General features: G+C 51.5%; 5 protein-coding genes across 5 annotated transcripts; 2 read left to right on the plus strand and 3 right to left on the minus strand.

The window, feature by feature from the left end:
- Positions 1-279: 279 nt before the first annotated feature.
- Positions 280-11,616, minus strand: ALTATR162_LOCUS2640 (uncharacterized protein; the record flags this gene model as incomplete). The annotated part of the gene is made up of 6 exons (XM_043310246.1): positions 280-2,448; positions 2,498-3,129; positions 4,877-5,679; positions 5,730-6,067; positions 8,991-11,156; positions 11,206-11,616. The coding sequence occupies 6 exons, from the start codon at positions 11,614-11,616 to the stop codon at positions 280-282; spliced, it is 6,519 nt and encodes a 2,172-aa protein (XP_043166181.1).
- A 985-nt stretch (positions 11,617-12,601) lies between these two features.
- Positions 12,602-13,956, minus strand: ALTATR162_LOCUS2641 (uncharacterized protein; the record flags this gene model as incomplete). Its single annotated transcript, XM_043310247.1, has 5 exons — positions 12,602-12,689; positions 12,740-13,070; positions 13,135-13,638; positions 13,686-13,742; positions 13,791-13,956. The coding sequence occupies 5 exons, from the start codon at positions 13,954-13,956 to the stop codon at positions 12,602-12,604; spliced, it is 1,146 nt and encodes a 381-aa protein (XP_043166182.1).
- A 906-nt stretch (positions 13,957-14,862) lies between these two features.
- On the plus strand, positions 14,863-16,070 carry ALTATR162_LOCUS2642 (uncharacterized protein; the record flags this gene model as incomplete). The annotated part of the gene is made up of 2 exons (XM_043310248.1): positions 14,863-15,154; positions 15,202-16,070. The coding sequence occupies 2 exons, from the start codon at positions 14,863-14,865 to the stop codon at positions 16,068-16,070; spliced, it is 1,161 nt and encodes a 386-aa protein (XP_043166183.1).
- A 210-nt stretch (positions 16,071-16,280) lies between these two features.
- On the plus strand, positions 16,281-17,178 carry ALTATR162_LOCUS2643 (uncharacterized protein; the record flags this gene model as incomplete). Its single annotated transcript, XM_043310249.1, has 2 exons — positions 16,281-16,385; positions 16,471-17,178. 2 exons carry the CDS (start codon positions 16,281-16,283, stop codon positions 17,176-17,178), a joined length of 813 nt encoding a protein of 270 aa, XP_043166184.1.
- Positions 17,179-20,295: 3,117 nt separating this feature from the next.
- Positions 20,296-22,574, minus strand: ALTATR162_LOCUS2644 (uncharacterized protein; the record flags this gene model as incomplete). The annotated part of the gene is made up of 4 exons (XM_043310250.1): positions 20,296-21,131; positions 21,179-22,388; positions 22,441-22,478; positions 22,529-22,574. The coding sequence occupies 4 exons, from the start codon at positions 22,572-22,574 to the stop codon at positions 20,296-20,298; spliced, it is 2,130 nt and encodes a 709-aa protein (XP_043166185.1).
- Between the last annotated feature and the right edge of the window lie 1,669 nt (positions 22,575-24,243).

Here is a 24,243-nt window from a genome sequence, read left to right on the forward strand (position 1 = left end):
ACTCACATCACAACAAAAAAGGCAAAGGTAACACAAGATAAAATGTTGAATAGTGGTAATTGATACCTACAGCCCAACTGATGAGCACACTACTAAACAATGATAAAAACGCCATAGTGAGCGTCCTCAAGACCCCTTCACTAATGCCATGCTAGATCTCCAATCCAAATAAGAAGAAGACATTATACACATTTTGAATGATACCCAACCCCCTTAGCTATATTGTGGGCAAATCATGATTATGATATCACCATGCTCATTAGCCCTTCATTGGAAGTTTTACTCCCGCTTGAAAGACTGGAAGCCCTGCTGCGGCGACCCAGGGCTTCTATATGGGTTATTGTTCGACACGGAACGAGTCGGCGCATTAGCGCTGGGTTGCCACTGTCTCTCGCCCTCATCCTCTTCTACTTGTGGAGCGCGCGGCCGGCTGCGTGAGCGAGGCGGTGGAACCATAGTCTGGTACGAGTAATCCTCTACCTGCCCTGTGGAGATAGAGCTTGGCGATCCAGGTGCAGTGCTGCGAGGTGGAGGTGGTAGAGAACCTCCTGGTGGTTGTGCGTACTGGCTTTGGCTACCGGATGGTACTACGTGAAGTGGTAGAGGTGGTGGGGGGTTCTGACGGGGTGTATCGACGGAGACGCGGGAGCCAAACGGCGATAGTGTGGTGCCACCCTTCCTCTTTCCGGCCGAACTGGCTTTGCGCAGCAGACCGCGGACTTCGTCGAGGTCGGGCCTTTGGTCCGACATGCTAGGACGGCCTATGGTACTAGCATCGTCGCCGCGAGCTTCCCAGGTGTCGTCACGAATCGTGTCCAGGCCAGGTCTCCTGTTGTTGAGGGAGCTGATTGCGTTGCCTTCGACGCCCAAGTAGTCCGTACCAGTAGACTTGCCGGTGTCCTCCTCGGTGGGGTTGTTTGGGTGCAGACGGCCAGCGTCAGCGTTGGCCTTGTACTTCTCGTATGCGGCGATAGCCTCGGCAGGCGGTACTGCGACAGACCATGTGGGCTTATCTTGCGAGCCCAAAGCAGCATCTCCTCCAGCAGGACCATTGATCGGGACCTTGCGCAAAGCGACGACGAGTGCGCACATGAACTTGGACCTTCGGGATGCGCGAAGTGACTCGTTTGACCAGTTGCTCTTATGCCTGATCTCAACACGAAGCTCCAGCTTGTTCATCTCAGCAATACTAACAACCTCGATATCGATATCAGGATGGAATTCGCGGGCATTGAGAGGATCGCGAACGAAGCTCATCATCTCCAGCTTGAGCAAGTTGATGTCTTCGAAAGAGGTGCCAAAGTCGCAGAATACCGAGACTTGTTCTCGCATGGCCTTGCTTCGTGTAATGTTCTCTACCCACAGAGAGTTCAAGACAATGTTGGGAATCTGGACCGTCTTTCCGTTTTGGACGCGCTTGAAGACAGTGTAGAGCAGAGCGATGTGTTCCACAGTGAGCTGTTCAGTGGTGATGTCGACACGATCACCAATATCGTACGGGTGCTTGACGAAGAGAAAGATGCAGGAACCGAGAACTTCCTGAGCGGTCGTCGCGAATACGAAGGACAGTGACAGGAGAGCAGTCGCGGATGTAGCGAGGGTCGTGCGGAAAGCGGGAGCGAGGAAGGCGACGAAGACGAAGATGCAGACGATGACAGCAATAGTCATGATGAGGCCGTCGAGAGCGTTGATGGCCTGGTCAACATCGTGCATGCTGGAGTTGATCGACTTTCGCTGTCTGGCGTAATCAGTCACAGTCAAGATCATCTCTTCCAAACTGATATCCCCGTTTCCGTCTCGGTCGATTGCAGCGAAGCATTCCTCGGCTTCTTCCTGGCGGCCCGGACCCATAACTTCGACTAGATCTTCCAGGTAAAGCTCGTTCTTGCCTTCGACGACCATGGACATCCAAATACGCCTAGCCAAAGCTTCAGCACTCTTGTTCCTCTCCAAAGCAGTCAAGACGACGGAGTGAGCAGAGTTGGGGTCGAAGACTTTCTTGCCAGTGATCTCGGAAGCGATAGTACCGAAAACTGATGTGATCTTATCACCAATACGACCAGCATCTCGGCCAACTTCTTGGATGAGACGCATAGGTGTGCGGCTGCCAGATCGGCCATGCTTGGCCGTTCCCTTCTTGCTACCAAAACCAAGATCAAGAATGGTGTCCTGAATGATGTAGTCTTCTTCTGCGAACTCGTTGCAGTAGGCGGGAAATAGCGCTCGCGACGTGTCGTAAAGGATACCGAGGAGGTAGATGTTGCGCTTCGATTCCTTGATCTTATCGTCAAATTGCTTGCGGTGGTAGCTGATACTGATGAGCTGGATCAAGACGCGTTCAGCGAGGATGATGATGGTGCAGACGAGTAAGGCAAGCAGTACGGACTGCATCGTGCCAATCCATCCTGGGTAATTATCGCCAGTCCTACCAGGAACAGCTCTAACAAGCTAAACAGAGTTAGTGACTGTTCGTCTCTAGGCCTGTCGCATAACTTACTGCCGGGAACGTAGCCTGGTTGACAATCATCCAGAAAACGAAAGACAGAGGCTTCTCCACCGCTCTCAATAGCAGCGCATATTTCTTGACACCAGGACTGACCACGCCAATGAGAAACTCGAAAACGTTGGGAATAAAGTGTGCCACAATCTTCATGACCCAGAAACTAAGCCAGATGATTTCGATCCAGATCCAGAACTTCTTCTGGTTTGTGCCGCCGATGGAGCCCGTGATAGTACCGGTCTGCGAGAGGATGATGGGAATGGCTAGCAGTAGCGCAACAGGCGCAACATAGATCATGTAGCGCGTGATGATGCTATAGTTGAGGATCTTGGTGTAGATCCTACCCATACGGTTGAGAGCCGTCTTCTCTTCGCTAGCGCGGGGAGGCAGCGGTGCTCCTGTCCTGGAGTCTACCGCTGCCAGCTTCCTACGCCCCCAGTTGTGCACCTTTTCCGACTTTTCATTTCCCGATGTCGGCGAGGACTGCGAGGGTGTGTGACTGACGACAGTCTGGAGGGGTATATCGGCGGTTCGGTTCTCCATGTTGCCGTTGTCAATGGGCTGGAAGCCGTGATTTGAGAGTCTAAAGGACCTCTGAGAGGATCGTTTGCTTGTCATGTAAAGGAAATCTAGTAGTTTGTCGTAGGAGCCGTGTCGTTACTGGGAACGCGCAGGCGGGGTATTGTGGATATCGTCAAGGGAACGCAGATCCCGGGGTCTTTTGCGAAAAAGAAGCTGGCGGACAATGTGCGTCGAGCACTTCCTTTTTAGGAGCCGTTTGAGCGAGTAGTACAATAGAGATGTGTAACGACAGCGATTGAACGAAGGCCTGCCGTCGGTTCTCTGGGTGACTTAAGGAAACAATGAGACAGGAAAACGAGCGAAGAGGCTCTCAGGGACACAACAGCAGAGAAGTCAGGGTGAAGGAGTGAGTGAAGAAAAGTAGCAATGCAAGGAGTTACTTCGACGAGCAACGCCGCGCGCCGGTCCCCAGGCCATGGTTAGTGGTATGCAGGGAGGAGTTAGCGGGAAAGCCACAGGCCACTGAAACCGCTAGCTCATCGCCACAACGAATCACCGGAAGAAGACATCGTCACCGCTGGCTGCACATAAAACTACCAGGCCGACGATCTAATTACCGTTCTGCTACGCAGATCGAAACGCCGTTGAAATGAGAAATATCATGTTCCTAGGCGTTTGTGGCATTGTCGTCAGCGTTCAGCCTCATTCACCCACATATGAACATGACTTCAACAGATCGGCCATCCTTGCCGTTGATCCGTTCTGGCCAAAATACCCGGTGCAGATGCAGGAACATGCGTATCGATAGGCCTCAACAGAGGAAAACTGTGTTCAGCTGGGGTAGAATCGCGATCGCGTCGCATAACCATGACCGGTTGAAAACTCGGGACGTGAACATTACACCCGCGCTGACCGTTGAGCAAATTCAGCCGATGAAAAAGCAACTAACGCGCTTCCCTACAGGCCAGCCTGACATCAGAACCCTCGAACACGATGTCACATGCCTGTCATAGGTTCACGGTCTCGCCTATCCCCGAGGAATCCAAGTGGAGGTTCCCCAAATCGAGAAATCGTCCACGTAATCCCTTACCCCTGTTGAGGCTTGCATCGTGCCTGTTTCAGCCACACGCAACCGATATGTCAGGCACATTTGGCCGATGAATGGCTGCGAACCCTGTGGCGGTGAAATGAGCCTTGCGAAGGATTCAAGGACATTGTTGCCGGTATGTTTGCAGCGAAATTGACAGCTGTCCGTCGAGAGAGGGAAAAATGGGTCTATTCTTAGCTTTCGTAGATCCCGAAGTAAAGCTTCTCTTGATCAACCGCTAAATGTACCCACAGCCAGGGTCCAAACAGAACCGTCCTCACCCCAAAACTGTTCGGGCTCCAGAGTTATGTTTAAACCCGAGATCGATATGATAAATGGGGACTTTGCTGATGACGTGACGAGGTTGCGGATGGGAAGAGGAGCTCCACCAAAACGCAAGCGATCCGGGACTTTCAGCCATCGATCAACATTGTGACGATCAACATATGACGTTGTTCTGACCCACGACGGCTGGAGCACTCAGCATAGACTTGCGCAGTTATGCACGAATCTTACCCAAGATCTTTTTCTTTTGTGCAGATTCTGGATGGATGAACACTTGGATGTACTCTTGATTCAAACACAACAAAACGTCACCTAGCTATTTCCACAAAGCGCAATGCCCGCAACAACACACCACCCCCAATTCCACATCGCCGCACTAACCAAATCATCTACATTCAACACGCCAACTCCCACCTCCATCAGCACCTTCCAAGCCCCGTCTCTCCGGCTAATCGGCCAGCCTGGTGTACCCCAATACCTACTCTTCAGTCCCTTCACTTCCGCTGCTCCAACCTGCTCTCTAACTTTCTCAACTTGCGATGAAGACAAGGTTGCGAACCAGAGCTTGCCTACTGCGCTGTCGAGGGCAGTGGATGCGTAGTAAGAATTCGTAGTGTCGTACTCAGCGTTTGAGACGGAGAGGAGGGGCGCGTCGAAGAAGATGTAGCGATTTGTAGTAGCGGCTTGGATGAGGTTGAAGGGAGTGTTTCCTGTGCCGACGATAGTGAGGGCTCCTTGGTGGAGAGTCTCGCCATCGTAGTATGTTAACCAGTTCTTCTCACGAAGGGGAGCGAGTTGGGAGAGCAACACCGGCCATGTCGCTTCGCCGTCGGATTTGAAGTCGATGAGTAAGACTGTCGTCGCACTTGGATCCATGTCAAATAATCCCGTCTTCTTGTCTCCCTCTTCTGCTGTTGTTGCGTTCCTTTGCTCGAGAATGTTCAACAACGGACTGAGGTAGAGGCTCTCCAACGTTCGATTGCCGGTCGTAGACTCCCAGGAATGACTGACGAGCAGTTTTTCGTCTTCTGTCAACCAAATGTCTGCTTCAACGCTTGTACATCCTACTGCAAGTGCGGCGTACAAGGGGACAGAGCGCCAGTAATCATTGTGGGAGTGGCAGCTCTTTGGTACGATATCGCGGCTGAAGTCATCCCTCCACTCGAATTGGAAGGCTCCGTTAGAGTCGGGTTCTTTCCAGGTCTCGACAATATGTTGGAGGCCGTTGTTCCTAGGCGAAGGAGCGAGCCGCCGTAACAATGTGGAAACAAAGGCTATATAAACACTGGGGTATGTCAGTTCGCTATATCCTCGCATGTGGTCGCATTTCCTTACCCTCCAGCGATGGCACCGAAGATTGTTAGAGTAACAACACCAATGCCAAACAAACGACAATGTCGTCTCCTCCGTGCCCTTTTTTCTGCTTCGGTCTCCTCTGGCCGTCGCTTCCTCAGTTCACGCCAGCTCAATCTACTCCACCAAGGTTGAGATGCGCTCTCTCGATATGACTGTCTTTGAAGCTCTAGATTATCTAGACTTATCGTACTGGATACCTGACTAGCAACCTCATCCTCATCATCGCGGAACCTTCGTATAGCTTTATCCTTGGCAGGCATATCCGTGTAGATTGGCCGTACCTCTATCAGGATGTCTGATTTCTCTAGATCTGATAGCTGCGCCATGGTCAGAGCTCGACAACAAGAAAGATGATAATTGAGAAGCAATCTGCGAAAGAACGTGGGGAAGCTCCAGATGTCGACTTGAAGATACCTCTATTGCGAATGCATTGTGGCGGCAGTCTGGACTTGCACCATGCATGATGACGCTAGCCGGACACGGCAGGACACGATAGGACTTTGAATCCTTACCAGCCACGCGCTATCTTGGGGCCGGACTGACGGGGACAATGAGGTTATCACATACCTTTGATTTTATTGCTGCGCTCCAAACGAGTTGTTCTCTGCAATTGAATGTACATCATCCTCACAGCGAAACATACCAATCTCATATACAACACCATCTGTACGCAGCCCAATCTAGGACTTCACCATCTGCCTGCCCCACCGTTGGTGGTACAAGGAACACCGAAGTTACGCCCGAGGCTTTTCGTAAGCTGTCCAGTCTACTCTTGCACCAAAACGCTTCATCCAGAAAGGCTCGGCATCTCTTTAAGGTTGCCTTGAGGGAATATTATAGCTACGCCCGAGGCTTTTCGCAAGTTTCGTAAGCTGGTTCATCGTCTAATGCGCCGAAGTGCTTCATCGGTAGTTCTTTTCTGGTTGCCTCGAACTCGGGGTTCGTACGGTCACGCCTTCGGTGCGCACCATATGGGAATAGACCATATATCGATAGTATGTAGAGACGAACGCGCGTCGCTGTAATGTCCTGATTAGCAGAACCGACATTAATCTCGTACAAAACATTGTTGTGTTTGGTCGACCATCCAAGCCCTGTAGGGTCTGGGCGCGGTCCCGAGTTTGTCTTAAAAAAAAAGCTTCGCGGTAGCTGCCGCCGGGCGACGACATTTGACAAGCACCAACGTCATCAGCAAAGCACCGCGGTACCTCCAAATTCCGCCCGCTGGTTATTTGGGTGCATTGTTAACAGTCGAGATATCCTCCAGAAAGATGCAAGCGGGAAAGGTGCAGCTAACACCCTGCATGTCCCGGCCAACGCCAAAACGAATCCGCAATCCGGAAAAAGATACTGCGCGCGTCTATCCTACTCTTTACACCAATCAGTCCACCTGGGAGTGCTGCGGACGGCTCGGAGCCGCTCACATGCACCGCGCAGTGACAACTAAACCCCCTTGAGTCTAGTTTCTGTGGGTTATGCATGTCCGCACAGCAATCAAGCTACCTCAACCGAGCAGATCACATAACACAGACACACCGACATTCAAGCACGATTTTCGTCACGAGAGCGTCTCTCCATTGAGCACAGATGGGGAGTTGTGGTTTGGAGTAAGAAGGTCATGTGTGATGCGATTGCGCCGCGCGTGACAAGAGAATGCGAGGAAAGGTGACACAAAGGCCACTTTGTCTTCTTCTTCTTGTTCTTGTTGACATATCGTCGAGGTCTCCCCGCAGAATTATTTTGTTCTAGCCTAAGATTGGGAATTTAGTGGTATGCACGCATTTGCCAACTCACCACACCGACTCTTTCGTTCACGCGTACATTATGGGCCCTGGGGGTAGTCAACAATAACAATAATACAGACCCAGCCTCGTTTATTTTTCTTCTTGCTTATCCGCACATATAGCATCGCATTTCACAAATTGCATACACCACGTTACTTCGCTTCTTTCTTTCCCTCTCGTGAATTCTGGTGGGAAGAGATAGCATCCAAGCTTCACGGATAACGACTACGATACAGCACGATAGACGATACGACGCAATAAACATCACGACTCATTCCATCACGGTACCCCGCACTTCACTACTTACAACCGCTCAACACGACTACAATAACAACAACAATAATAACAACGCCACACTTTCCATCACGCCAATAAACACCACCAACAGCACAACAAATCATCCATAGACCCCTCCCAAAATGGCCAAAGAATCCTCCTTCCGCCTCTGCATAGCTTTCCTCCTCATCGTGCAGATAGCCTGCTGGGCCCTCACTCTCCTCGACCTGCTCCACCCAGGAAAGCCCCACGCAATCATCCGTACAACCATGGATCTAGTCTCGATATACTTCTCAAGATGTTGCCAATCGAGCGCTGCGCTGCAACAGTTGAGGTATACGGATATTAGGGGATTAGTGTACTAGCTTCAGCACGATTGAGATGAGTGGGGGAGGGATGTGGGATATGGGATGTTGTTACACATGGACGTTGCTGGTGCTCCAAGATGCAATGCAATGAACAAGGGGGGAGCGGGGGTAATTGCATTGATGATATAACGATTTTACGACACGCATGCGATGATACCACGGCGTTTATGGGTACTGGAGTATGGATATGGATGGGCATGGGTTATATTGCACTGATGATTGGGGATACGACGGCACGACGACAGCATGACTGAAATAAGTTGGACAGGATCAAGACTGACAGTGTCGACGACGACTACGACGACGACCACATATACTACGAACCAAGCGGTGTGCGCGTAAAAGGCAGGAGGACCGAGAAGCATACGCAGGTCGTTGCAGGAGTCTTTGTCTTTACTTTAACGTTGATTGATATGAATACCCACTTCAAACTACATGCGCGTTCACACCTTAATCACTCCACAGTATATGCTTAGTGTATGATGATGCTTCAAAGTCCAAAGACTGGAATGCATTCTCTTTCCGAGACTATTGCAGTTGGCGGTGTCGCTCACACCGCATAAGCAATAGCAATTACGTCCCCCAACCAGAAAAAAAAAATCTTCCACGCCCCAAACCCATGGAATAGACATAAAAGTAAAGATACCCATAACGATTGACATGTGTCATGGCAACTCCCCCAGCGCCGTTGTTGTAACACCGACGAGAATGCATGTCATGTATGTGAGAATGGAGACAAAAAGAAAACTGACGTGTTGTTGTTATATGCTTTACTGTGTAGCCTGATGATTCAATCCATGCATCATACTCACTTCCCCAAGATGCTTCTGGTCAAAGTGTGAGGAGTGTTCGCGTTCGTCGGCCACGACTTGAACAGGCGGCGCCGGACTAATCTCGTCGTCGTTGTTTTCCTGTGGTGCGCCATGCACTTTCGATGTTGGTGTCTCTTGGTTCGGCTTGAGCGTCGTTGTGCTCGAAGCCAACGGGTCTGAGGTCTGGCTCTCCGCCTCGGCGCCTGTGGAAGCTTCGGGCGCTTTGCCGTTCGCAGTAGTAGTTGGCTTCTCTTCGGGACTCGCCTCCTCTACATCCTCGATGTACTGGGGCTTGTTTTCGCTCTTGTTCTCATCTTCAGGGGTGATTGCCTTTGCGAGACTTTGGAAGTTGAACATTGGCTCCGTGCTATTCGTGTCCTGTGGAGGGGTATCGGTCTCGCCCTGGGCTAAGCTAACACCTGATGCGTTTGAACTTGGTCCGTAAGAAGACCCGGGTGCAAGGTTGTTTTGGTTTTCTTGTTGTTGTAATGAGTTTTGGTATGATTCCGCAAACGAAGACGAGGATGAGGATGCGTTGGAGATGTTGCGCAAGACGGATCGGTGTTGTGGCTGTTCGCCGCTATCAGGGTGGAAAGGAGCTGGGTTGCTAGAGTCGGATGTCTCCCGCTGAATCTGCGCGCGACTAGCTTCGAGATGCTTTTGCGGGTCGTCTTTGGTAGAAGGAGTGTTGAGAGTCGATGTCGGTTCTGACATGGGATTGACACCACCAGCGCCACCAGACCGATCGACTCCTTTGCCTTTACCGGCTGCAGAAGAGCTACCAGCTTCCGTTTCGTCGATGCCATCAATCTCTATCGGGTGAAAGCCACTGCCAATATTGCGTTGGGCCTTTGCAACTTTCTTAATCTCCTTGGCTTTCTTCTTGCCCTCCTTCTTGGCCTCTTTAGCAGCGTCCTTTTCGTCTCTTTTCTTGCGCTCTTCTTCGGCTGCAAGACTAAGACGTATAGCTTCCATCATCATGAGGTCTTCGAGATCATCAAGCCTATTACCTCTCCTCGAGCTAATGCGGTTGGGGAATAGGTCGCTTGAGCCTCCTGGCTGGCCGGATGAGCTTTCACCTTCACGCCGGGGCGTTCCGTGTCCACTACTACCGGTACTATCGCTAGTGAATATTCTCCTTCGTCTTCCGAGGCCGAACCGACTCTCTCCTTGTGGGAGGTTCCCCATCATGTATGCGGCATTATGTAAAGCTGTGGCAGCAGCAGCCCTTCGCAAAGCATGTGATTTCGCGTCTGCCAGCTTCTTCGCCCAGTCGGGCCGCACCATATCGGTTGTGATTACCGTCTTGTCGGTGACTGCAAGCGACGTTGCTCTTCTTCGCCCGGGACCGGCAGAAGTGGGCGAATTCAGGGACGAGGTGGAGGACATTGCGGATGTCGCGCTACCCATACCATTGCGACCCTGGCCATTGTAGACAAGTCCTCTCCTAAAAGGCGGTGGCTCGTAGGTTACTCCAAACTCGGCTTGTGTGCAGTAGGGACAAGCAGCTGGCTCCGAAACTAGCTGGACCTCCTCCTCTGGCTCAGCGGGCTGCGCGCCCTCAGCGCCCGGTTCTCCATGATGCTCTGGGGGATGGGGATCGGGTCTCTTAATCTGAACAAAGCACTCGGAACAGATGGGCTGATCGCAGCAACGTGTCTTGTTTAGATGTGGTGGGTAATACATAAAACAGATGGGACACTCGGAGGCGTTCTTGTACAGAAAAGCCTCGATTCGTTGGCCATTCACGTACGGGTCTTTGGGAAGGTGTAGTTCTTGTGGGGCCATGTCAGACTGCGAAGCATTGCGGGAACCGGTCGCGAGGGAGGCGAGGGTTTTGGCGCGCCCACGGAAGAATGGGGAGGAAGAGGAGTTGTTCGCGATCGGAGACGCGGGCGATGGGAGGGAAAAGGTAGGACTCGGTTCTTGAGACATGGATCGAGCGCCCATGGGCACCGTGAGCTGGTTCAGGCTGGGCTCTGAGCTGCGGGGATTCCATGCTGTGCTGAGGTGATTGTTCGTGTTGGTTCGAGGTGGCTCTTCGGGAGGGATGTCGTCTGCAGCGGGCAGTGGGCGGCCGTTGACGACTTCGACGAGTTGATGCTCGGTCCAAGTATCTTCGTGGTCATCGAGGCCTCTCCAGAAGGGAGCAAGTCGACGTTCAATCTAGCATGTGTGAGTTGGTGTTGTCGTGTTAGTGCTGAGCAGGCCATACCTGTAATTGCCGCACCGTAGGCTTGCTGAAGTCTTCTGGTCCCGTATAGACACCAAGCGTGACCAAGTATCCTCCGTCGACGCCTTCCTCTTTCAGACTCCTCTCACGTTCCTGGGCCCGGAGTATTCGATCCTTCTCCAGCTTGCGGGCCTCGCGCTCCGCCTTTGTCTCTCGCCGAGGTTCGAGAGCGGGGTCGCGTTCGGCATTGTCTCCGGTACGGATGCCTAGGAAAGACAGGTCCGGTCTGCTGCCTCTGTCCCTCCGCGAGTTGCCATAGGGACTGTTGCCCGGTCTGTTGTGTGTTGATGCGGCGGGACCGGCAGCAGACGGAGAGGCGGGCTGGTGTGCACTAGAGCGGCGGGCGTGGCCTCTCCTCTCCGGCTGCGACTCTTTGCCCTGCGAGTTGCCCATGGTGAGGAAGGTAGGATAGATGGAGAAATCGGGAAATCGGTGAAGACAGCGGATCGCGCCGGGCTCGTTGCAGGGCGGCCCGTCGATGCCCAAGTGCAGTGACGATGTCTGTGCGGGCAGGGATCAGGTCGTTATCGCGACGACTAGCGAGCGAGAGAGAGGTGGTGAGGGTGTCCAGTGGGAGATAGCAAGTGTCACAAGGACATCGATGCTGGGGAACCTGGCCGTGTGTGGCCGTTTCCTCGACGCGTCTCAAGAAATGCGACCAGAAGGAGCCAGCAGTCGCGATCGACAAAAGGGGCGCATGGGCAGCGGAGCAGTGAGGTGCAATCGGTGACGGAGCGAGGTCGACGGGAGCTGGTGTTGAAGAGCGAATCCGGAATGATGTCGTTTCTTGGCAGCAAGGCAGGGTGTCGATCGCAAATGAATGTTGCGTATGGTATAGTCAGTTAGGGCCGAATGGGTGGGGCGAGGGCAATCAGGCTTCAAGAGCAGTATTCGGGCACGTCAGCTCAGCAGGCATTCACGCACACGGCCCTGCCAGCTGGAACATGAGGATGCAATGGGGAAGAGTATAAGACGGCAAACAGGCTGGCGACATCTGGGCCTATATGCAGCCATGCCATGCAGCTAGGTACTGGAGCTTGTGCCGCTTAGCCCGCGCCGCCACGATACGGTACCAGTACCAGGAACCAGATCACTGTTCCCGCACACGCAGTCGCCGCCCGAGAGAAACACCATGGCTTCACTATTGCACGCATGCGATGTTTTGTCCCCAGGTGACTGCGCTGCTCGGTTTCTTCTCTTGGCTACCATAGCAGACGGTTGGGCGACACGCGAGCACAACCACCCCGCCCAAATGCGGGGCTCCAGGTATGGACAGTTGGTCAATGGGGTTGCATAACATTGTGCTTACTACTTCCGGCCCTACGCTGACTGCTAGCCCACCACCTTCTCACCTCTCAAACTCGACGTCCATCTCATGTCAGATTGTGCCAAACTCCCACGACGACTCCCAGTGGTACTTGTCTCCAGGGCCCGAAATCTGCTTGTCGAGGCGACCCCACTCCGGACTGTTCAACAATATTAGCTTAGGCCCTACACGACGTCACCATGTACTCACTGGTTGATGCCATCAACGTAGTCTTGGGCCTCGATAGCAATACAGCCGTCGCGCGGAATGAATTTGTCCTGGCCTGCGACACCTTGAGTGTTCTTGAACTCGCTCTTTCCGTCGTTCCAGTTGCAAGTATACAGGACCACAGCATCTTGGTTTGTCGTCAACTTGGCCTCGATGCCGCTGTATGCGCTTGATAGTGTGAGTACAGCTGCGCTCTTGTTCCTGCTCTCGTTGAACGCCCAAGCGCCGTTGTAGCCGTGACATCCATTGCCGCAGTGGTTCTCAAACTCGGCATTGCCCGATGCAAACCCAAGTTCATGCGGGGCAGACCAGACTAGATGTTGATGGAGGAGATCAGCATACTTCTCACACGCAGTTCGTAGAGGGAAATTGCCTACAATCGTCAATGGCTCCCGCAGGAATCTGCGCAATCTCGCCGGTAGGGAGAGCGTTCGCATCGGCGACGAGGGCACGCTTAGCCTCTGGCATATACACAGTGTGGTTCCAGACTGTGCGGTTGTCGGGTCGCTTGAAGGCGTCGAGCTGGAAGTACGTGTGCTGTGTCAGCATGAGAGGTGTCCTCGCCTCCGGGGATGTAGCATCCATGGAGATGTGCCACTTGTTCTTCGAGACCGAGTACGTGACGCTCGCATCGACACGGCCAATCATACCAAGAGAAGAGTTTGAGGCGTCGCTGATGGAGAAGGTGATCGAGGAGTTGGTCACAGCGCTAACGTTCCATACCCTGAAAGACCAGTTGTTTGTACCGCTGTGGAGGGTGTTTGGGCCGTCGTTCTTTTCAGTGTGGTAGGTTACGTTGTCAAGGGTATATTCGCCGTTGCCAATGCGATTGACGTAGCGTCCGGGGATTGCATTGTAGACGGGATGTCCGGGGTCGACGGCTGAAGTGTGTTAGATGATCCTGGGTTGAGCGAGCGCGCAATCTTACGGTAGTAGGAGGTATTGTCGTAGCCTAGAACAATGTCTAGCTCCTGACCTGCCGGATCTATGACTTTGTTAGTAGACGCTATCTAGCGTCTCGATTGAATCCTACCTTTGACGAAGAGGTTGGTGAGGGTAGCAGCATATGGAATGAACTGCGCTCTAATCCCTTCTGCCTCAATCGTGTACCTCCCTTGTGCATCCGGATGCGGGGATCCTGGGTGTGCGAGCGCACTTCGCGCTGCTGAGACTGCGAAGATAGCGGGAAGATACCTCATCGTGGAGCAGGCAGTCGATAAGTGCTGGAGTGGGAAAGAACGACCGCGCCAGTACACGCCCAGCCAACGGAAACCACGTTTTTATACATTGTAACTGAACAATGCCCCTCTCCAAAATGTATGCAACTTCATTTCTAAAAGTTCGCCTTCATATAAAACCTCACGGGCGTCATGGGTGTATCCGGGGTTAAACGGGGGCTTGGCCATATAAAGTAATCTGTCTGAAGTATTACCCCGGGACTTCTGCAGGTACTAGATGGCTTAGCCGAGCGTCTCTATGCTCTAAGTAGACATTTGAGTGCATTTCGTCTGCTTAACTAGATCGAATGTGTAGTTGGTGTTTAATGGCGTGTGGAGGGCAAGACGCGGAGGCGGTTCTGCGGAACGTCTACTTGCCATGTGGGGCGACAAGCCGGGTGTTGTTTCCGTGGCGTTTCTCTGACCATACCTGCTTTCTTCCACCTGCGTCAGCGAACTCTTGGATGTTCCACATCACCTTTATCCTCTGAAATGTAAAGTACTTATGCATCTTGGGTAAGCTTTCTTCTTGCGCAATTGGCATGATCACCAGGAGCGTCTGCAAACTTGATCAATGCTTCTACGCCCTAATAGTCTAAACCTCACATCTGCTCAGAGCAGCATTATAGCGAGTATAGACTATGTCTTGTTATATTGCGCAAAAGTACAATTCTTTCGGTAGGTAGGGCGTTTCTACAATGTCCTTTTCAATAGGACTTGGACGATGATGTCCAATAGCACCTGCAGCATCCGCATCCTGCCGCGTGTCTGGTTGCCTGACATCCCCATTCTTGGCAACTTACGTGCCTCAGGTGCTTTGGTAAGATCGGTCTCACGCTCACACATCACAATCATCCCTACCATTAAACTCTTCTTATCTCATAAAGCATGGGAGCACTCGAGTTCATCTGCAATCGAAGGTTCCACCGCAATTTCGTACTTCCCGCCAACCCTGAGACAAACGGAAGCAAGCCTTACCATGTTTCTTACTCCGATTTTGGCGACTCCGACAGCAAAGCAGTCGTCTTATTCTGTGGAGCTCTGTTCGGCCAACGCTTATGCTATGCACCCTTGGACCAACTAGCAAAGGCCCATCATGTCAGGATCATCCACCCGGACCGACCTGGCGTCGGGGGCAGTGAAGCTGTGGAGCCTGAAAAGCGAGTACAGACCTGGCTTGGTAGGTGACTATGTTCTTCGATGAACGTAGCTAACTCATTGCTACAGAAATGGTCCCCCAACTTCTGGCGCACCTGAACATCTCGCATGTTTCGATTGCAAGTCATAGTGGAGGCGACATCTACCTCATGAATTTCATTCTCGCCTACCCACATCTGCTGAATCCTAACCATTCATATGTCGCTTTCTTCGCCCCATGGGTCCATTACTCGCACTCGAGAATGTCGCATCTACAGGCTACAGAGCTACTTCCGGCTTCGTTGATAGGAAAGTTCGGCTCGCTCGGTAAATTCGTCAACCAAAACATCGTTCCAATGGTCGGCTTGAGTGGCGCCTTTCTTCAGGGTATATCATCTCCACTGTCGCGTTCCAACCCTACAACAGCTCCTGTTGCCCTTACAGTGTCCGGAACCACTGGCTCAGAAGGGTCTGCAGATAGCCTGAGCGATGATTTCTCAGATCTTGCACTTGACGATCCTCGGGCTGTGGATGACTTGCGAAATACTATTACCAAGTTCGTCTTCGCCGAATCTGTGGACGGTGTCTCGGCAGATGCACAGCTATTCTTGAAGCGCTCTGTTTCGTGGAGCACGCCTCTTGTCGAATGGAAGGATTTCGATGACGCTGTGCAGCTTCTTTCGAGACTCATCAGCGAAGACGATCGACTGACAGGCAGCAACAGGGTCTGGGCCATCGACTGCTTTCATGGTGAGCACGACCAACTGGTTGGTGACAAAGGGAGAGATTGGTTCAATGCCATCTGGGCACCAAGTCAGAGCTATGAGTATCGCAGTGTAATTACCAAAGGCACTGAGCACAACTTCTTGATGGATCCAGCATTCGGCGCGAGCGAACAATGGCTGCAACGGGTTAGCAAGTCATGGCAAACTTCACAGCCTGATATAGCAGCTCCCTAACACTCAATTAGTACTCTTAGCTCATAGTATTCTTTGTAGTAGTATCGCGATTGATAGTCAGGTTCAGATGATGTTCCTTTCGCCGTACTGCCTACAACAGTGATGACTCGTGCATTGCCCGGAGATAACGCCCAAACCCCGATCTGACGTCTTCATCCAAGCGAGTCGCAGGGCTGAACACGCGAACACCATCATAGCCCTGCCCCAACCATGGCCGAAGACATGCAGATAAACCCCCAACGCGCGAAGCAACTCGCCGAGAATATCGCCAGCATAACCTCGCGCATCAATGCCGTGAGCAATGGCAGCAAACAGGTATACACCCTCCCGTTTTCCTATCTCTCCAACCCACCAAAAACACACTGTCTAACGCGCGCGCCGCCCCAGGTCCGCCTCATAGCTGTATCCAAACTCAAACCCGCAAACGACATTCTTGCCCTCCACCAACCCCCTTCCTCTTCGTCTACTCCCAAACAAACCCACTTCGGCGAAAACTACGTCCAAGAACTCCTCGAAAAGCAAGATCCTCCCCCGCTCCATCCAGTGGCACATGATCGGCGGTCTACAGTCGAACAAATGCAAGCAACTCGCCGAGCAAATACCAAACCTGTGGTGCGTGTCAAGTGTTGACAGCGAGAAAAAGGCCAATGAACTAGAAAAGGGTCGAAAAGCTCTCTCAGAGAAGGATGGCGAGAAGGTCGAGGAGAAACTACGCGTTAAAGTCCAAGTCAACACCTCGGGCGAAGAATCCAAATCCGGCGTCGAGCCTTCCGATACACTATCTCTCTGCCGTCACATTATAGATAAATGTCCGCATCTCCAGCTCTCGGGCCTAATGACCATCGGTGCGATTGCGAGGAGTAAGGAGACGACGGCGGAGAATGAGAATGAGGATTTTGTTAAGCTGAAGGAGACGAGGGATAGCGTTGTCAAGGAATTGGGGTGGGAAGAGGGGCAGCTGGAGCTGAGTATGGGAATGAGTGCGGATTTTGAGGGGGCGGTGAAGATGGGCAGTGATGAGGTTAGGGTGGGGAGTCAGATTTTTGGGGAGAGGCCCGCGAAGAAGGATGCTGTTGTTAAGGAAAAGGAGACGCAGGAGAAGAGCTAGATGGTTAGAAATGGATTGGGATGCGTGTGCATATGTGTATGATCTGGACGAGAAATGAGACGTATACCATCGTTTTGAATCGCGCGTGTAGTCACGTATGCCAGCAAGATTGACCCAGATGCGCCTCTTGGAGAACAACGAACGTTGGGGTGAAATCTACAGGTGTTTTTGATGCGGAAAATCGGATACGAGAGAAGCGACGAAGTCTCTTAGGACATGAATCACCAACACCCCTTCAGTTAGTACCTTATACGTCCGTTCCACCAAAAACGCCACCAAGAACTTGTTCACATCTACCTTCAAGTACTCCTTTCTCTTTATCAGATGTCTGCCGTCTATTAACCATCCTCCGGCTCATGAATTTCCGATAGGCACTTGCCTTGTTTGGAGACTAAAACACGTTCGGTCCGTGTGGTTGGCATGGACGAGTTGATTTTCACACTTTTTGTAATATATGTGCGTGATCTAGACGTTTGGTTGGTGCAGAGTCGTTGCGTGACTCTCGAGGCGATATGTTGGAATGCTGGATGAGAGATCTGAACTGATGAACCTCATCTGGAGTATATGGAATCAAGGAGTCTTACTACTCATACTTCCGCTATATGGCAGAAACCTCGAGGTGTATTCGTGCATCTAGATTATCTTGAAATCCATCTCCACTGCCTCTTCTTCATACAGTGCATCCAGCTCTCTGTATCTCGAACTTCCATAACCCCAATCATCCACTCTCATGGTACCAACACGCATGTATTCGCCTTCTACACCTTTTGTGGCTCTCAGAATCAGCCAGTGCGAATCAAGTACATTTCTTCCCTCATAAAAATCTTCGCCGGTATTCTTGAAAATCTTCAGTGCAATGACCTGCGTGCCCATCTCTTGATCAATGTCCCAAATAGGATGGCATATAACCTGATTTGAATATTTCCACATAGGAGAATTAGGCCCTTTCAGCGTGACTTCAGAAATACTAGATGAACATCCTATCTCTCCAACCAAATATTTTCCTTTTAGGACAATAGCTCCATGCGATATCTGACCCATCGGATCATCTCCTTTCGGTATCGTCATCGCGCTGAAAACAGTAACGGACGCTGTAATCTTGCGATCATACCTAAGATAAGGCCATGTCACTCCCCCTTGAGCCGCAGCCCATGACCAAGACGGAGCACGCCATTCCCTAGGCTTCCCCTGGGCTTTGTTTATACTGTACCAGCAGAGACTCCTTATCAGGGTACTCTCCCAGTGTCCAGCAAGGTATCTGCCCATACTTGGCGGAACCAGTTTCGCTAGTCCTTGTAAAGCTGGAAAGATATCGCAAGAATACGTGAGTGACATGGTCGTGTATGCTTCCACTATTGCCTGCCAGTGGTTTTGGATTTCATCAGATGTTGAGAACTTAACCATGTCAGTACCTGTCTTTAAATCAACTCCAAGGATGTTCTTGTAGTGGTCATCAGTGCCGCATTCACAAGTGAACAACTCTCGACATTCCCACCAGAGCTCGTGCCTCATGAAGTGAACAATTCTTTTGGACAACATCCGCTCCTGGAAAACCCAGCCTCTCCTATGCAGTGGAGCCCATAGCAAAGGGAGCTTTTGGTGACAATGAAGCTTATACGCCTCATGATTACCGTTCATGAATGTCCTCGTACGGGGTAGATATTCGGTGTCAGGTTCCAGAAAACAGCCTTGACGAGGATTTTCTGCCCATGTCGCTGACAAAGTTATAGTTGCGTTTGTGTAGATCCGCGACATTTCACTTCCTTCGTGGCGCCAATCGTCGATCGAGTCTTGGATTATACCTAGCTCACAGTCAGGGAGTCGGATAGAGGGCTTCAGCCCAGAGCACCAGAGAAGACTAACAGAGTGAATCGATCCATAAATAGTGAATTCCAAGGTTGTGGGTGAGCTGAATAGCGTCTTGGAATGTCTGGGGTAATTCATCCCAGGGAATCCCGGTTGTATATTGCTCGAGATTACTGGCTGTGGTTTTTATCACGGCTGATCCACCCCAACAATAGCTTAGACAGGCATACTCCGCACTCTCATCACTCGAGATATGTAATCTAACTCGTTCGAGTCCCTCAATTCGGATAATTCTTGTCGGCAGTCGCGAGTGTGTACCCTGGAGGCATTGCTCGTGGCTCGAAAGACATCCGGAATACCAGCTCTTCACCTTTCTGACAGCAGCTGGAGAGCCTGTGCGATTAGTGATCTTCATCATCGGTTTCATGTAACGCCAAGTGCATGGAGAGTCTGCCATTATTAGCAAATCTGTAGAGTTAAACCATCGATGGATCCGAGATAACACCCACCTTTGGAACGTGGAGAGGTACCTTCCCCGGGCTCATGATGAGTTCTTCTGATTACGACTACCACATCAGCATGGGCAGAATCCTTGCGGACGCCACACCCGCCGTAAACCAAATTTCGGGAGAATATATCACTGTCGATCCGGTCTCGCTGATCATCCCCAATCGTAATTTGAAATATGCGGTCGTTCTGCCTTTCGATTTGTGATCTGTAAGGTTCTAGAGCCCAGGCGATGACCTCACAACCTGAACAGCCTTGCTTAGCGTTATGAAAAACTTCTTTTGTGCTCTTAAAATGCCGCCCAGGACTTCCCAATCCGTGCCTTTTGCGATAGTCAGGATCCCAAACCTCGTTTCCGAGATTGAGGCACACCGGACATATTGAATCGGGAAGAACCTCTGCTTTGGTCGCGGTGAGCTGTGATAAGTTAGGCCACCGCATCTTTACGCTGCTCAGTATTGTGACAAGGCTGAAGTCTTGGGACTGTTCACTGTCCGCTTCATTCAACACAGCATTCGAGTATGGCAATATAACACCGCGAAGAGAAGTGTAGAAGAGTACAGGCTACAAGTGAGAGATATAGGACGGTGGAATGCGTCAGAGGAGAGGTAGATGACGAGACTTCTGTTACTGGCATATTGAAGTGCGGCTGAGGAAGGCACCACTCAGCTTGGTCACGTGTTTGCGGGGTGGAGGCGCAGTCAGCCCAAGGCATTGCGCCACCAAAACTCAGCTGCCATTCGTACATTTCGTCATTACAAAAACCCGAATTACTTTCATGAAACACATATGATACACAAACATCTAAGCAGCAGGATCTAGAAATCCCTCCAGCGTCTCGTAGTTCAACGGCCTGAAGAGCTCGTTACTCAAATCCGCCCCGCTACTTCCTAACAAACCCTCAAAGTTCTCAAACGCCGCATCAAAGTTCAGCCAATCTGGCGATTGTTCTGCGAAACCAAAGCCAGCGGGAGGTCCCGCCATGGGCGCACGATCTGCGCGCTCGCTACTTGTAGGATGTTGGCCGGGTGTGGGAGCGGGTATTGGGTTGAGCAAGCTAGTCATAGGCGAGTTGGCGTGAGGATGATGCTGCTGTTGCTGTAATCGAGGGTCGATGGGCGTATCTCCCACGTTCTGCGACCACGGCTGCGACTGATTTTGTAGTGGCAACTGAGTGCCGTGTGTGCTTTGCGGTGTTGGCGGCTCTGTCTTCGGCTCCGTAGGACGTGGTTCTACTGGAGCAGGTACGGGTGTGTTGACAGCATTGGTATTACGTCCTGCAGCATTACTGAGCACGGCTCGTCCCAGATCTGCTGTTGTGCCTGCAGACCACCATGCGTTTCGTAGGCGATCGAGCAGGCGGACGCATTGCTTGAGTTCTTCGGTAGCGCGGTTGACGTGGACCTTTAGACGACGAGAGCGGAAGTGACGATACACTACGCTAAGTGCTACACCGAGCGCATATGGTACGATAGGGAGCGGTGGCAGTAGCTCTGGGGATTCAGCGTTGAGAAGGTGGATCACTCTTGTTGCTGAAAGACTCTGTCGGACGTAAGAGGGTGTCGATTTGACGGGCGCATTGATAGAGAGGGACTTGTGTGAGGCCATGCACATGGTGTGATGGAAAAGTGATAGGAGACCTGGGGATATTAGTAAACATCGCAAGTTACAACGTGGTATATCTTACTCATGATAGGACCATCGAGCTTGTCTTCGCCGTCTCCGACCATCTCCTCAAAACCCAAGAAGTCATCGCCTTCCCATCCGGTCTCCTCGGCAGCTCTTCCAGGCCTATAGTAGTCGATGACTTTGTCCAGCATCTCTGAAATCTGTAGCCATATACCGAACGGACTGGACCGCTTCTCAGGATCTGATGGTAGCTGTCTCAAGCTGTTGTCGCGGTCATGCATAAGCAACGGCCTTCCATTCATACATGCATTGATCTTGTCTAGACTCCACAAACACCAAAAGACGTCCTCCAAGTTTCCTTGAGATTCCGAACTTTGATTCTTCCATTGGTGCCCAAACTGGAGGCCGAAGGTATGCGCATGATGAATTGCTTGTGCCAGATGCATTGAAGCTTGCTCAGCGCCATCTGGACCTTCGCAATGCAGTGAGATGAGTGCAAGCACTTGGATAAGAACGACACGGTTCTTCTCTAGCTTCGCTTCGATGCCAACAATAACTGCGTTGTAGAGCCTTTGCGAGAACTCGCGTGGGTTCAGTGGCTGGGTATCATTGCCCAAGTACAGATGCTTGGCTGCTGTTGCGTGTTTTGAAGCCACAATACAAATGGCCTGCATCAGAATTCGCGGTTCTCGGCCATAGTTGTATTGCTCGTAGAACAGCTCCTTGTCCACGAGCGGAAGAAGTGGATGTACGTAGCTAAAGTATATTTCGAGAAGGGCCGTTTGGTTCATACGAGAGGGTAAGATATCAACACCAACAGCGTCTAGATAAGTCAGGAGAGCCCTAGATATCTGAGCCTCCTGGTTGGAATGCGGACCTGTTTCTATAATGCGTGAAGAGCTTGATCCTGCTTGGATCGACGCTTGTCTCTGATCTCGTTCTTCGATCCATTGACCTATTGGAGGGTGATTGGGAGACTGGGCAGTTTTTCCACGCTCAGAGTGAACTTGCTCTCGTAAGACAGCTTCAGGGTTGAGATAACCTAGAAAGTTGGGTGGTGTTTGGGCGGTATGATCCGAGGCCGGACTTTGCGGCGGCGGCATTGTGGATTGAGCATGGCCATAGTCTCCACGGGAACTCCTGGGATCATGAGGGTGATAGTGTCCGTTGGTTGTAGGGCTATCTGAGGATGTCGGATTGCTTCCGCCACCACTTTGGGTATTGCTTCCGGGTTCGCCCTCGTCATCGAAGGTATGCGAACAGCGCTTCTAGTATGGCGTTAGATGACAGCCACAGGCTTGCCGCATCCTTGGAACTTACTCTCCGCTTCTTACATGATTCGCATGCGCGATGGACTCCTGCGACGCTGTTAGCTGCGCGTTTTGTGCTGCGCACGGCCTGTACATACTTTTGCGCTTCCGAAAAAACTCGTTATTCGCAGCGAATGTGATCATAGTGGACATCTCAGGGGGCAGCAGTATGCGCGCTTTGTTCCGACAGCGTAACAATCGTGTATAGCAGGTAGTCTAAAGGGCGTTTGTTGTCCTCATGACACCAGGTCGCCCGAAGCTCGAGCTGGTGTTTGCTACACGTGATGACCCGGTCGCACCTGCCGCCTCCGCCTTTGGTGGCGCGCGTGGAGCCGAGGCGATTGGTTAGCAGAGCGGAACACGACCTGCTCCCAGCTCCGGTCACTTTACATGCAGCCGTAGCCATCACGAACCTTGCTCTTGATCGTTCGCATAGTGCGGAGAAGCTCGTATTTTCGAAACTCCAGCCAACCCCTATACATCATTAAGGTATTCACCGAGTTTTGTATTAATGTGCTCACAAAACAGAATATGGTGTATACCTTTAGAGTATGCTTTAGCCGCGAGTGGTACAACTCAGGAAAGCGAGTTTCGTCGCTCACGCCGGTACGGACTCTCATCGTATTGTACTCCGTCTGCCCGTTCCATCCCGTCACGTCCCCTTTCTGATACGCTTACGCTTCCCGCCGTCGATATTGTCGCTGTCTTCGACTCGTTCCAATGAATTTCACGCGACTTCATGCAACACCGCGCCTGTATACACAACTACTTTCACTGGTAATCTAATCACGGTGTTCTTGCGATGGCTTTTATCAAGCAGAGCTTTCTGTATAGGTGTTATTTGGATTGCGGAGATTACGAATAGCTCGTCTCTGTGCGTCACCCCGGTACCATCCATTGCTAACCTAGCGCATCTTGGTCATAGGCGATACCTGCGCAAATTGTCCGGCGATAGCGCGATACCAGTGCCTAACGACCCTCACCGGACTAACGGGCAATCCACTCCATATGGCATTAGCTATATACGCTAATAAGTTGACTGAAAGATGAGGTACGCAGGAGGTACTCACAGTTATCTTGTTGCTCGTTGGGTTCAAGACCACAGGGCCTGGATAATTTCTTCGCGTTGAGAGACCCATTCGCTCAGCATGACTACCATGTATCTGTCCGAAGGCGTCTTTATCGCATCGTCAGCTCGACTTCAGTACTACATATATCAAGCAGTTCATCACTCGCCAGGTTTGCTCCATCACCCAGCTTGGTTATATCGATCACAAACAACTTGGACTCTCCAGTATAAGTAAATCGACATTGAAGCTGTTCATCTGCCCAAAGCATGCCAAACATGGTCGAGCCAGAAGCCGGTATCTTGCGCCTTCCACGCGAGTTGCGTCAGAGGATTTACGATTATATTGCTAGCGATGCCGGAGATCAGTCTATAAAGGTAACACTGGATCAGAACGACAACATCCATGTCGAGAATTGCAAAATACTGTTGAACCTCAGCCACACCTCCCGCATATTCATAATGGAGGTGCTCCCCTACATGTTCCAATGCATCACCTTCGTGTTGACGGATAGCCAACGCACCTGCAAGCTCATCGTCGCAGCTTTCTCTGGATTCTTTGTGCCTGAGAAGAGGGCATGTGTACAAAAAATTGCCATACCGTTCTTCACTATCCGTGGCCTCTTCGATCCGTCTCATTTCATCCATGCACTCGCCCTTGTACCTGTCCAATCTGGCGCCCAACTTTCAGCCATACGTACTCGCGAAGCTGGATTCAAACGATTACATGAGGCTCCGAGGAACAGA

The sequence above is a fragment of the Alternaria atra genome (assembly GCF_907166805.1).
Source record: "Alternaria atra isolate CS162 genome assembly, contig: 21, whole genome shotgun sequence".
Classification (NCBI taxonomy): domain Eukaryota; kingdom Fungi; phylum Ascomycota; class Dothideomycetes; order Pleosporales; family Pleosporaceae; genus Alternaria; species Alternaria atra.